This window comes from Melampsora larici-populina, assembly GCF_000204055.1.
Source record: "Melampsora larici-populina 98AG31 unplaced genomic scaffold MELLAscaffold_3, whole genome shotgun sequence".
Classification (NCBI taxonomy): domain Eukaryota; kingdom Fungi; phylum Basidiomycota; class Pucciniomycetes; order Pucciniales; family Melampsoraceae; genus Melampsora; species Melampsora laricis-populina.
In genome coordinates, this window is record NW_006768767.1 from 1795019 (window position 1) to 1807700 (window position 12682).

Here is a 12682-nt window from a genome sequence, read left to right on the forward strand (position 1 = left end):
TCCCACATCTTCTGAGAGGCCCCATATTCCAGATATACAATCAACCTAGAAACAAATATACTTTCCACAACATCAATCAGGGTACTCAAAACTATCAAGTTTGAGAAATCTTTTTTGAGAACCTGGTGTGAAAATCTAATTTTGGGTAGGGAGATGGATTGTACAGAATTTTTCAAATAAATTCCTGAAAATGCCCCCCAAAAAAACTTTGCATCTTCATTTTAGACATATTTTTGAAAAAGGTGGCTTGAGCCTGATTGTTTTTAGAACCCTAGATGGACATGACTACAAGCCACAGTTGAAACATCACCCTCACCACACAATTGTAAATAAGCCCCTCACAAGTGTGTTTGCTGTGCCCTCAAAGGGGCTGATGGCGGACTTGCATTTTTTGGCGAGGGACTTGCAAGGGTTAAGTACCCTTATGTACTTTTTTCAACATCCCCTCTAAACCTCACCACAAAAATCTCCAGAATTCTCATATAGTTTTCCAAATAGTTTCACATATCTTGGAACCATGCAAAGATACCACTCTGCATGGCTAAAGAGCTGTGTAAAAATTGGCCTCAATCCTGTCTAAATGACCTTAGACTGTGTAAGCCTTATGTGTATGCCTCCAACGTGATTTGGAAGCATAGAGATACCAAGGTTACATTACAAAACCAGAGCACTTCCTTCCAATTCAAACCAACATATAAGGTACCAAAATATGTAGACAGATTTGGAGAAGAACATACATACATCATTCTTGAACTTCTTGTGGTGAAATGCAGAGGGGAAGTTGAAAAAAGGATGTAAGGATACTTAACTCTTGGAAATCCTCCGCCAAAAATGTGAGTTGACCATAAACCCCACTTCAAGGGCATAGGAAACACATGCATGAGGGGGTGGGGCTTAGTTAAGCTTGACAAATAGAATTCAAAATGTAAATCAAACCACAACACCTGGCATAAGTGGAGTTGGTATTGCTTCATCCCAAAACTATCAAAGACTTCCAGCGGTAAAGTCATATTTTCACAAGAAGACTTGTATTTGCTTGTTTGCATACCTTTCACAAAGTTTACTTTTTGGTGCTTGCCCTGTTTGTCATAGGGCTTACACCAAAGAACCAGTGCACATTCTACTAGGTACTGCTGTCACTTCAAGTACTACATGCCAGCGCCAGAGTGACCCAAAAATTTTGAGCCACCAACAATGTCAATTATGAGACACTGCATGCAGCCATTCTATACCAAATTTGGTCCATGACTGAAATTGTATCAGAAACAAGGTTATCTTTTTGAAATGCCAGAGAAGACCATCATGAGGAATGCATGAATTCAACTTCTATCATCTTTTCACTCTTAAGCCATCCAAAATTGAGAGGAGGAGACTTGCTCTGAAGAGGGAAAGGATATCATGCAGATTTTACGTTTGTCTGTTGAAGTGAAAGGAGGCAAGCTTGAAGCTTCATGATACATGCTAGGACTCAATTCCAGAGGGTGTTCCAAAGGCTCCAATACTTCACTTCCTATCCACAATTTAATGGTACAGACTAAGACCCTGGCATAGCCCTGGGTCATCTAACATCACTGATTATAGCATTTTTCATACCAGCAAAAAGACTGGATTTTGCAGTAATTTCCAGTTTCATGTGTATTTCACTCCCAGGTTTCAGGAGTATAGTCAACTCAAATTTGGGTCTCATACCTTCCACACCAACATGTTTGAGAAAATATCTTGGGTATCCTGAGCATAAGAAACTTTCCTTCATTTGAGCCAAAATATCAAAATTAACAAAGTCCCTTGCAGGTGGTAAAAACTGATCCCTGTGTAGGGACTTATGCCAAATGTGGCCTTCCTGCTGTCAGAGGTTGTGAGATTTGGAAAGGGGAGAATAGACTCAAAGAAAAACTTTTGCTAAGTAAAATATTTCTTTGGTTCCCTCTTGAGAGATTGAGGTACTGCTTCTTCCAGGTGTGACCCTTGACTCAGATCTTCCATATCTTGAGCCATTCTCAAGTTTTCATTGCCATCCAAATTGTGTCTTTTGAATTTTTACATACAATTGTGTTGTTTGTGTAACATCCCTTTGAATTTTTGAAAATCAATGATTTGCTTTTGAGGCATCAATGGAAACTCAGGAACAGATCAAGATATGGTACATCTGAGTCAAAGGTCCTACTTGAAAGAAGCAGGACTTCAAATTCCTCCAGGCATATTTTGGAAATGTCTCCTGTGCAAAAGCCTTTCTTTGGGACCATTTTCCCCCTACCAAAACCCATGACCTCTCATGCCAGGAAGACTACATTAATTGGTGTGAGTCCCTAGACAGGCTTTGGGTTTTACAGCCTGCAAGGGACTTTGTTAAGTTTGCCAAGATATGTGCAAATCAGGATTTTGAGCCAATAATTTGGCATCAAAAAGCATGATGACTTGATGCATGTACTTATAGATGATCTATGCTCTGAAATCCCAACTTCAACTCCTCATAAAAGTGTATGAGGAACATTCTTTAACAAACTCCAACAACAATTATACACTCCTGACATCTAGGTCAAATTACACGTCCTTTGGAAATCTTGAGATTCATACACTCAGACAACCACTCTTTTTTTGAAAAATTAAATTCACAAATATTTGTCCAAAAATTCATACCTCCCACTTTAATGGGCTTTGGCGGGGTTTGCCTAGGTCACAAAAACCTTAATTAACAGAAGAGCCGCTACATTTGCCAGACACGGGCGCGCACTTGTCAACATGGCTGCCCAAGGCTGCCGGCACCTGGGCAGCCCGACCCGAGGAAGCCGGTCCAGGCCAGTCAGCTCGGGGCAAACACGGCTTCAAGCTTCCGGAATCCGCAGGTGGGTTTCCAAAAATTTTCCTTCAGGCACACTTTCTTCGTATACAACATCCAATGCAGTCGGAAACTTCTCAACAACAGGACGAAGTTGAAGATCCAGCTTCAATTCGTCCTCTTAATAGGACCTCTTCAATAAACTCACTTCAATCAAGTTCCGTTGGATCTCGAACACCTTTTATACCGTTCAGCACTTCGTTCAGTCTTGATGGAATCCCTATTCCATCACCTATTCCTTCCTTAGACGAACACGGATTGGGTTGGCCGGGAAAGGGAACACTCGCCAGATTAGCTGAAAAGCGTTCCAACCAATCTCGATCTCTTGCACCCGAAGCTCTGGTTCAATCTCATCAAGTTCCCAGCGACATCCTCGAGACTTCGGAACAGGCGCGGTCGTCAGATCGCGTCACATCATTGACCAACCCATCTGGGTTAGGATCTTCCTCTGAAGCGCAATCTGCCGGTGATGCAACTGAGTTGAGCCGTGTCACTCGGTTAGCCTCAGCTGTCAGGGAGATTCTGGATTGTATTGGAGAAGATCCTGAGCGTGAAGGCCTTCTCAAGACACCCGAACGATATGCAAAAGCTTTGTTATGGATGACGAAGGGATATGAAGACAAACTTCCAGACGTGATTGGTTCAGCTGTGTTTAATGAAGATCACGAAGAGATGGTCATAGTAAAGGATATCGAAGTTTTTAGTTTATGTGAACATCACCTAGTACCTTTCACCGGAAAAGTTTCAATCGGATACATTCCTAATCAGAAAGTTTTAGGATTAAGCAAATTGGCTCGAATCGCGGAAACTTTCAGTCGACGGTTACAAGTTCAAGAACGACTTACTAAACAGATTGCTGTCACTGTTCAAGAAGCTATACAACCTTTAGGAGTTGCTGTCGTAATGGAATGTACCCATATGTGTATGACCATGAGAGGAGTACAGAAACCAGGTGCTTTGACTGTGACGAGTTCTATGCTTGGCTGCTTTCGCACAAAGGACAGGACTCGAGCCGAGTTTCTCAATCTGATCAAGGTGATTGATTTCATTTGTTTTAGGTAGGTTACATCCGTATGAAACGCTAACTCTTTAATCAATTGTTTTCGCATATAGAAGTAAATCGTTCAGTATAGTCTTGCGCCGGCTTATCACATCGCTTTCAATGCCTTCTTTTTCCTCTAAACTCAGTAAAAGAAGCTTTATCAAAGTGTGTTTTACCAGTCTCGCCTCCCTTTGTGTCAGCAAGCATCATTCTACCACCATTCAACAGTAATCTCATTCATTAAGCGTCACCCTCCGTCCTTGTAGATATTTAGCATGCTGTCAGATCATCATCACTCTTTGGAAAGCATTGTACACCTTGGCCCAGTGTGAATATCTAGTATGTCTTGATTCTACAAAAGTTTTATATTGTATTGTTTAACATTTGTTCATTATGTGTTTGGTGCAACTAACTAGAAATGTAACCTACATTTACAGACCATTGAATGTGTTTTCCTTATGTTCTTTCTTTGTTGTTCAGAAGAGCGTTTCTTCACATTCTTAACTATTTACTATTTTACACTCTTTTTTGGGAAATTTAGACATGTCAGGCTTAAGTTGTTTATGTGCGCCCGCATCAACAAAATAGTTGAGTCTTGAAATTTCAGAAGAAAATTTCGCAGTTCCAGAACGTCGGGTCCATCCTCAAAAGTCTCTTACAATCAGGAGATTCTCTTATGACTGTGTGTTCACCGTTCACAGTCCCCCTTGTTTGAGAAAGATCATGTCACGTTGGCCAAATATACACATGATCCCTGTACAGATGTTTTAGGTGAAGTGAATCACATATTGCCAGATACAATTCATCCCGAAATGAGAGTTCACATAAACAGAGAATCAAGTCCAGCTTTTAGTCGTCCAAGTCCTCAATTCTACCGGACTCTGCTGAAATTGAGCCTCAAATAGAGTTGGCTTTTATAACATTCACGTCCTTTGAAGACCTAGATGAAACACTATCCCACCATGCTCTTGGTTCAACCCAACCTTTTCCCCCAGCAGCTGCCAACTTGATGCTCTTAATCGCAAGAACATCACCTGATTCGTTCCATAGACGCATCCCAATCAAGTTTGTCTTCTTATCAAAAAGAATTGTACCTGGTTCACTATTTTGTAAGTTTAACTGAATGTGTTGGGATAGGTGAGCAAGGAAATCGGGTATCACAAAGTATAAGTTTGAATTTATTCGTATGTTGAGAGGATACTGCAAGAATAGTTCAAATCATCATCAATAGGTTTTTTGTTCAAAATGTTATCAATAAGTATTCTTGTGTTGATGTTCCAAATGTTTCTTGGATATCAAACTTTCCAAGAAAGTGTATTCTCTCACCTGGTGACCCATACCCAAATACCGAGACTTTACTTTTGACAAATCCCAGTCTGATCCAATTGCCAAATCTGTTTGTAAGATTTTACGAGCTTTTGTTGCGTTTCTTGAATCTTGTTTTTCGGAAGTTTTCTACCATCACGATGAGTGGAAAGATGAAGTGAGAGATGATTGACAAGTGCGAAATGGAGTAGAGTACTTACAATAAGGAAAGGCAAGTTTTGTAAAACTTTACACATCAAACTTCCTCCTATACGCCCTAAGAAGCTTTCCGCTAAAGCGTAAGCCGTGTTTGGTGGGAGTGGCTAGTGATTGGATTGTGATTAGATATCAGTGACCAAAAAGATCTTGAAAATCACTTACAGCAGATTGCTGAGCAAGGATATCTCCCAAGTCAAACCCATCCGGGCTCAAGTCTTGGATTGTAACGCCTACTGGGTTGATTTGATTCGCCAATTGCCACTGAATTGGAGCTGGACCACGATACAACGGAAGATGAGATGGATGTATATTCAAGCAATGTGAAGCTGGAAATTGCTTAATTAGGCTCTTGGGTATAAAGTACGGGAATGAGGCAGTGATCAAGATGCGATTGGTATGATCGGATTGTTCCGTAAATTTTTGAGGTAGCTATACTGTCGTTCGTAACATTCAGTGACATGCCACTCTGAATGATCGGCCAATTTGAAGGACGTACATCCCAATTCTGGAGAGGGTTTGAATTCTCTGGGCCGACGCGTGATAAGGCCTCAGAGCTAATGTTCAACTGCTGAGCCAAATCTAATAGGGGAGCTGGTATAACAAACTCATGTCAACGAACGGCTGAACGCCACTTGACGAGCTGATTTTGTCTACTTGCGCACCACGATAAACATTTTTTAAACCTCGTCCTTTCCGAGCGATAGGAGGGGTAACCACGTGAAGTTCATCCCACAGTTCTTTTTGACAAAGATATTCAAAAACAATACACAGGTATCTTAAGATTTAGGATGAAGTGATTATATTAGGCTTTCAGAACAGACCTCGTCGTGCGATGATTTCCTTCAGAACCACGCATGAGAATGAGTCTGAGCCGAAGAAGATGAGCTGTGGACGCGTGCTTTTGAATCGGCGTTGGGCACTGTGAGGCGGTAGTGGAGTGTGGAGATACCGCCCAGAGATAGCCTCACAGAGATGGGTTGAAGTCCTGAGAGTGAGACTTGAATAGAACATGGCAATCAACGATAATGGAATGTGAGGAATATTTTATGGATGCTGGGAGATTTGAAGCAGGAACTAAAAGTGATTACATACGTAGCAGTGCACATGTAACCATTTTGTTATGGTTTGCTCAACCCAATCGGATGTTTCATGATTCTTTCACTTTCACCATCACCATCACCACAATCTCAAGCTGAAGATGGTAAACAACCCATCTCATGAAGAACTGGCTACTATCTTAAGTCAAACACTATCAAATGATAATCAACTCAGGTCAAATGCTGAATCAAGACTCGGTGCCTTACCTCAAGAAGTCCCTAGTAAGTCTGATGAATTGTTCATCATTTGTTTCCTGTTTTCAAAGCATTTCGATCATTTAACTAACATCTTCTCATTGTTTGTGATACAAAGCATTTGGAATCATCTTAGCTGAACTCATCACCAACGAATCTTATGACATTGCGCTTCGTCAAGCGGCCAGTACAAATTTGCGAAGATATGTCCTACACCATTGGAGTCCGTTCTTTGCGTCGTTTGTTGGTTTTGCTCCGTCAGTTGAAGTCAGTTGAAGTGTCATTATTTCATCAAAGCTTGAAGCCTAAAATTGATGGTCTGCCTCATTACCAACCGATCTTGATTTTGATTAGATAAAATGTCGAATTCGCGAAATAATGTCACAAACTTTGGGATGTGCTACTAGAAAGTTACGCTCCACTTGCGTTAGTTTTACCTTTTATTCAGTCATCTTGATTACAGTTATGATGAGCTAGCCTGATTGAATACCAAATAGGCCCTTGTCATCTCCGAAATCGCGCATTGTGATTGGCCAGAAGAATGGCCAGAACTCGTTCCAATGCTCATCGCGACCATCAACAATCCCGATAAATCAGACGCCACGAGATACTTCAAGGATGGCGCTTTACGTGTCTTATGCGAGTTGGTTAGGAACGATTTAACCGAGCAACAACTCATTCCGATCGCAAAGGACCTCTTACCATGCCTGTTTTCGGTGATCTCAGCTCCACATGACGATTCAATCTCAGATGCTGCTATGAAAATCAGAAGTATATCAATTTTCCGACAATGTCTGATCACATTGACTTTGGTGAAATCGTCCTATCCAGACTTAACATCGTCTATCACTATGGAACTACTACCCAATTGGTTACACCTCTTCAAACTTCTCTTGACCACTGATGCTCAAGCGCTTCAAGCCATGGTCGATCGTAATGAACTTCATTTGGTCCAAAATCTAGTGGGAATCAAGTGCGAAGTGATGAGAACTTTGGATGTAATCCTAAATGGCTTCTATAACTCATTTCGACAAGCCGAATTACTCAGGAATGACTCTCTGAGTGTTTTTGTGGAATTAGGTTTCTCAACTCTCAACTTATTTTTTCCAATCTATCAGAAAGCTGTTCTTGCCCTTGAGGAATCACCAGCCTGGATGCTCGCTGATGGTGGTAGTACCGAACAACAAGAAGACCCAATCTTTCAATCTAATACCATTCTTCGTTTACCAGCAACAGTCATCAATTTTCTTAAAAACGTACTTTCCAAGCCGATTTCGAAAAAGCTATTTCTTAATTCAAACTCGCCTACCTCACCTGATAATTTGTCACCCACTCCTGCTCTTGAGATCCTTGTTGGATTCATCTTTCAATACGGTCAAATCACTCGAGATGAGGAGGAAGGTTGGAAGGCTGATGAGAATACATTTGTGATCGAGTATCTTGATGAGGACGAAGACAATGCTGTCCAGCTTGGTGGAACTAATAGACAGGCAGTTGTTGACTTATTGGAGGTAAGTTGAGTTTAAATCTTATTATCCCAAGCAAAGGACTAAAACTCAGTCAACTCTTTGTATATGATGAACTTGACCAGACCTTGATCGATGTTCTCGGCCAACCTACTGTTACGGCTGTCATGAAACATCTTCCTGAAATGACAAACCAAGCTTCACAAATGAAGTCACAAGGGATTTCGCATTGGTAAGTACTTCATAGCTCTGGAATGTTGGACCACGACTTGGATTAATTCGTAACCGACTTTGAACCAGGTGGAAGTTGATAGAGTCGGCTCTCACGGTCATTGGAAACCTGTCTGGGGAGTTTCAAGGCGAAGGGAGTGTTCATTATAACATCAACGAGTTTGTTGAACGAGAAGTTTTAAATCTTTTGACTGGGGGTAGTGAGTAAAGCCAAGGTTTTTTTCCAAAAGGACCGGCGATAGTGACCTTGCATATTGCTCCCTTGACTATCAGGCCAACCTTTGCTACAAGGTCGAGGCTTTGTCTTCATCAGTCAATTCACTAAACATCTTACCCAGGATAAGTTGCAACAAGTCATGTTATATTGCTCTAACCTGTTTGCCTCGGGTGATGCATCCAACAATGCCGATTCTGATTCCGGATGCACGATTACCACATTATGTTTGATCAAAGCTTTAAGAAAGTATGTGTATTGTGCACGATCAGAACTGTTCTCGGACGTGAACATACCTATAAATTAAGCTCATGCCTTGATTCATCTTTTCATTTTTGGGTGAACCTATTGGGTAGCTTTGCTCGTTACTCTCCATCCCTTCTCAAGCCCTACAGCTATGCAATCCTCGACAAACTTCTCCGAATTCTACCCGATGCTGTTGATGCAATCTCCATCACGGTCATTGAAACTATCCATCGGGTCTGTGAACCTGTGTTGGACGAGCTAGAAGCCGAAGCGCTTTATAAACTCGCAGATTGTGTCCTGCAGCATCTTTCCCGAAATGTTTCTGGTGAGTTGATTGTCCACTAAATTCATGCGGAATCTCCTGAGTCCATTGTTGATGAGTGCCTTCTTATGTGCGGATTCTATTTCAAGATCATCTTTTGGTCGATGCTGTGACGGATTTATTTACGATGTTATCCACGTCTTCCTCACCGCTTGTAATGCAAGCCTTAACACAGCGTGTTTTACCTCAACTAGGGAAAGCTCTCACCATCACTGAAGTTGAATCTCCAAAGGATCACTTTGTCATCAAAGCTTCATCTGTTGCTGTGATCGACGGGGTATTCAAAGGCAAACTGATGCCACTAAGCCCCGGGATGTTTGAAGCGGTAGCACCCGGGTTATTTGTAACACTGGCTTCCTCCGAAGATCCAGACCTGATTCAGGTTTGTCAAGGTTTTCCTCTCATGATCACATATCAAGTTTGTGTGCAGAAAGTTGCAAAAACATTATGACTCATTGAATGCGAACTTTTATAGGACTGTTTAAACATTCTCACCTCGGTCGTTCGAAAAGGAACTGATCAACTGATTAACTGGTGGGCCTAACACTTACTTCCAATGCGACTTAACACAGCCAGGCTTACATGATCTTTCGATACCACCTTGGCTTATAGGAAGAGTCATATTGATCAAAAAAGCGGTATAGATCATCTCGTCAGTTCTTTAGCTCACGTTCTAGACCCACAACGAGCAGAATCAGCAGGGCTCTTCGTGGGCGATTTGATCTTACATCTCCTGCGAAAGTCGATGGACTCGATTGTTGGTGTACTACCTGATCTGTTGAAAACACTGGCTAGCCGACTAGCCACTGCTCGTACAGCAACTTTTAGTCAGGTGAGCGTATAACCTGAAAGTGAAAACCAACGCAAGTACTGATTTTTTTCTAGAGCATGATTTTACCCTTTGCCTATCTTTTACATCAACATGCCGATACGGTACTCGACTTGTTAGAATCATTCCATGTCACTGGTATCAACGGCCAACAGCAATTGGCACTCCAACTTGTCTTATCGACCTGGTGTGAAAATGCAGACACATTCCAGGGATACTGGAATATTCGAGTCAGGTGTGTAATCAGTTCTGTCTGACTTTGCCTTTATTGAAGACGCAGCTAAATATTCATGACACGATTTGATAAATTGCGCGTGAAAAAAGTACGGTGGCTTTATCACAACTTTACGCATGTACACGACCCAGTTTGGAACAGATTACAGTCAAAGGTGATTTAATCATAACTGATAAAAATGTCCATACCATCATGACGCGGGCAAGAGCCAAGGCTAGTGAGTACCATGTGGTATAGAAAGGAGTGGAATGCCAACACATACCCATTTGATCTCGTGATAACAACTCAATCACCTGTTATGAATGAAATTTCTTGACGAGAGATGGCTCTTTAATATCATGTAGATCCCGATCAATTTCAAGCCATCCCACTTCGAGCCAAAATCTTGAAGATTCTTGTTGGTGAACTCCAAAGTCAGTTGAGCGAGCAAGCTAAGATTGGAATAGGAAACGACGAACTAGAAGGATTAGATGATGATGATGAAGTGAGTGTTCACGTTTCTTGTCGATCTATGACGATGAATCATATTGAGTTATTCTGCTGCAGGACGAGGATTGGGAAGACGATGTCGTTGATCTCTCGTCTAAAAGCAAACGAGAAATCTTACAACTCTCTGGTACGATTTTTTCTCTGAGATTTATTAAGTTTGAATATATAAAGCTGACCTCTATAACCTTATGTTCAATTCAGATATGCTGGGACCGTCCGCTAGTTATATCTTAACAGATGATGATGATAATGATAAGGATGTTGAAGACGAAGCTGACTTGAAAGAAGATCCATTTTATAATCTAGACTTACTCAAGCATCTTCAAGACTTCATTCAACATATTTGTCAACAAGATGTTGAAGGTTTTAAACAACTCTCAAGTCAATGGCTCAGTGCTCAAGAACTCTTGGTTGTTCAGACAATCTTATGATGAGAAGTGTGATGCAGCTTATTGTTTATATGAATCGGGATTGTCCCACTTATCTTTACTTGTCACTCACGATCAGCATTCTTTCGGAGCAATTCCCTTCTTAGTTCCTTTCAACTCTCCATTGTTGACCACTCGCATCTTTAATTCTTCTCAAAATTAGGGTACTTGCGTGCAGTCTAAACAGCACTCTGTGCAGGCTTTAGATTCTTCAAGATACTTGTTTTCTTCTTGTATCTATCTGAGTCTCACCCATCTCTTCAAGCATGGTAATAATGATAGAATTTATAAATTTCTTTCAAACTGGATAAACGTTTGATTTATCCTTCTCACATAGTCTTTACTATGTAAAAGAAAATAGAGCAAAGATTTACTTTGAAAGCTAGATAAAAGGGGACCCATTCTTACAGATTCTGGGTATGAATGGTATTCCTGATTTCACGCATCGATGTAGAGGTCCACGAACTTCTAGTACATGTGTTTATAAGAGCCTGGTAGTCCGTATCTACCTTGGGTAAAGAAATTAATGAGACAGGCTACGTGCAGGTCGTGGAAGCTCCGTGTGCGGGCTTCAGGACTGTTAGTCGAATGTCACAAACGAGATCTTCGAGAATCTGTCAACAGCGTTCTCGGAGTGGAAGCGTTTTAATAGAAATGTAATGAATATTATTGATGCTGATTGAGAGAGAAGGAAAAACAACAATCATTTGGATTATATACAAATGGAACGGTCTGAACATTGGATGAGTAAGAATACAAGAAGTGTTCGTAGAAAGGAAATGAGAACATGCTTAGAGTCTTCAGAGTGAAGCTCAGCATGATGGTCTGAATACTTATGGCCACTAAGTGTCGAGTACGATTCGAGATACAAGTGTTGTATCAACATCCCCCCTTGCTCGATACTTTCGTGGGTTTCGGAAGTAGATGTGTGGTAATGTTGTGAGTCTCGTTTGAGCTTATGTTTCCGATTAAAAACCGACACCTGTTCAACATATCTTTTGGAGCATTCTTTGTGAGAAAGTCGGCAGGCATCGTTTTGGTATCAATCATGTGCGTAGAAATTTGATGTGAGTTTATAAGATCTCGGATGAAATGATGCCTTATGTCGATGTGTTTTGAGCGTGAGTTAGTTGCAGATTCTTGTGAGAGGAAAACAGCTCCGTTATTGTCATTGAAAATACTGAGTGGAGGTAAAGAGATGGGAGATGTTGGTATAGGTGTCTGAGTGAGATGGGAAATCATTCGTCGGAACCATAGGCAGTGCTTTGCACAGTCACCGAGGGCCATATATTCGGCTTCAGTGGTGGATAAAGCTACTGTTGGTTGTCGCCGACTTTTCCATGATACAAGGGATCCTCCTAGGGTGAAAACATATCCGGTTGTGGATCTTCGAGTTTCTGTACATGCAGCATAGTCTGCATCAGCGTATGCACGTAACTCGGTGGAAGGAACTTCGTGGTTTTTGAAAAGTATCCCTCTGTCGAGGGTTCCTTGTACGTATCGTAGGAGGTGTTTGAGTACTTTCCAA

At 41.3% G+C, this 12682-nt stretch overlaps 3 protein-coding genes across 3 annotated transcripts; 2 read left to right on the top strand and 1 right to left on the bottom strand.

The window, feature by feature from the left end:
- Window positions 1-2893: 2893 nt before the first annotated feature.
- Window positions 2894-4440, top strand: MELLADRAFT_46804 (uncharacterized protein; the record flags this gene model as incomplete). The annotated part of the gene is made up of 2 exons (XM_007405003.1): window positions 2894-3871; window positions 3950-4440. 2 exons carry the CDS (start codon window positions 2897-2899, stop codon window positions 3953-3955), a joined length of 981 nt encoding a protein of 326 aa, XP_007405065.1.
- Window positions 4441-5129: 689 nt separating this feature from the next.
- On the bottom strand, window positions 5130-6413 carry MELLADRAFT_90940 (uncharacterized protein; the record flags this gene model as incomplete). Its single annotated transcript, XM_007405253.1, has 6 exons — window positions 5130-5333; window positions 5405-5506; window positions 5565-5748; window positions 5838-5927; window positions 6022-6139; window positions 6224-6413. 6 exons carry the CDS (start codon window positions 6411-6413, stop codon window positions 5130-5132), a joined length of 888 nt encoding a protein of 295 aa, XP_007405315.1.
- A 179-nt stretch (window positions 6414-6592) lies between these two features.
- Window positions 6593-11454, top strand: MELLADRAFT_76664 (uncharacterized protein; the record flags this gene model as incomplete). The annotated part of the gene is made up of 16 exons (XM_007405004.1): window positions 6593-6721; window positions 6813-6961; window positions 7049-7120; window positions 7192-8205; window positions 8286-8392; window positions 8461-8591; window positions 8665-8854; window positions 8962-9176; window positions 9263-9555; window positions 9649-9707; window positions 9786-10005; window positions 10059-10237; window positions 10369-10454; window positions 10582-10721; window positions 10784-10853; window positions 10928-11454. The coding sequence occupies 16 exons, from the start codon at window positions 6601-6603 to the stop codon at window positions 11155-11157; spliced, it is 3276 nt and encodes a 1091-aa protein (XP_007405066.1).
- Between the last annotated feature and the right edge of the window lie 1228 nt (window positions 11455-12682).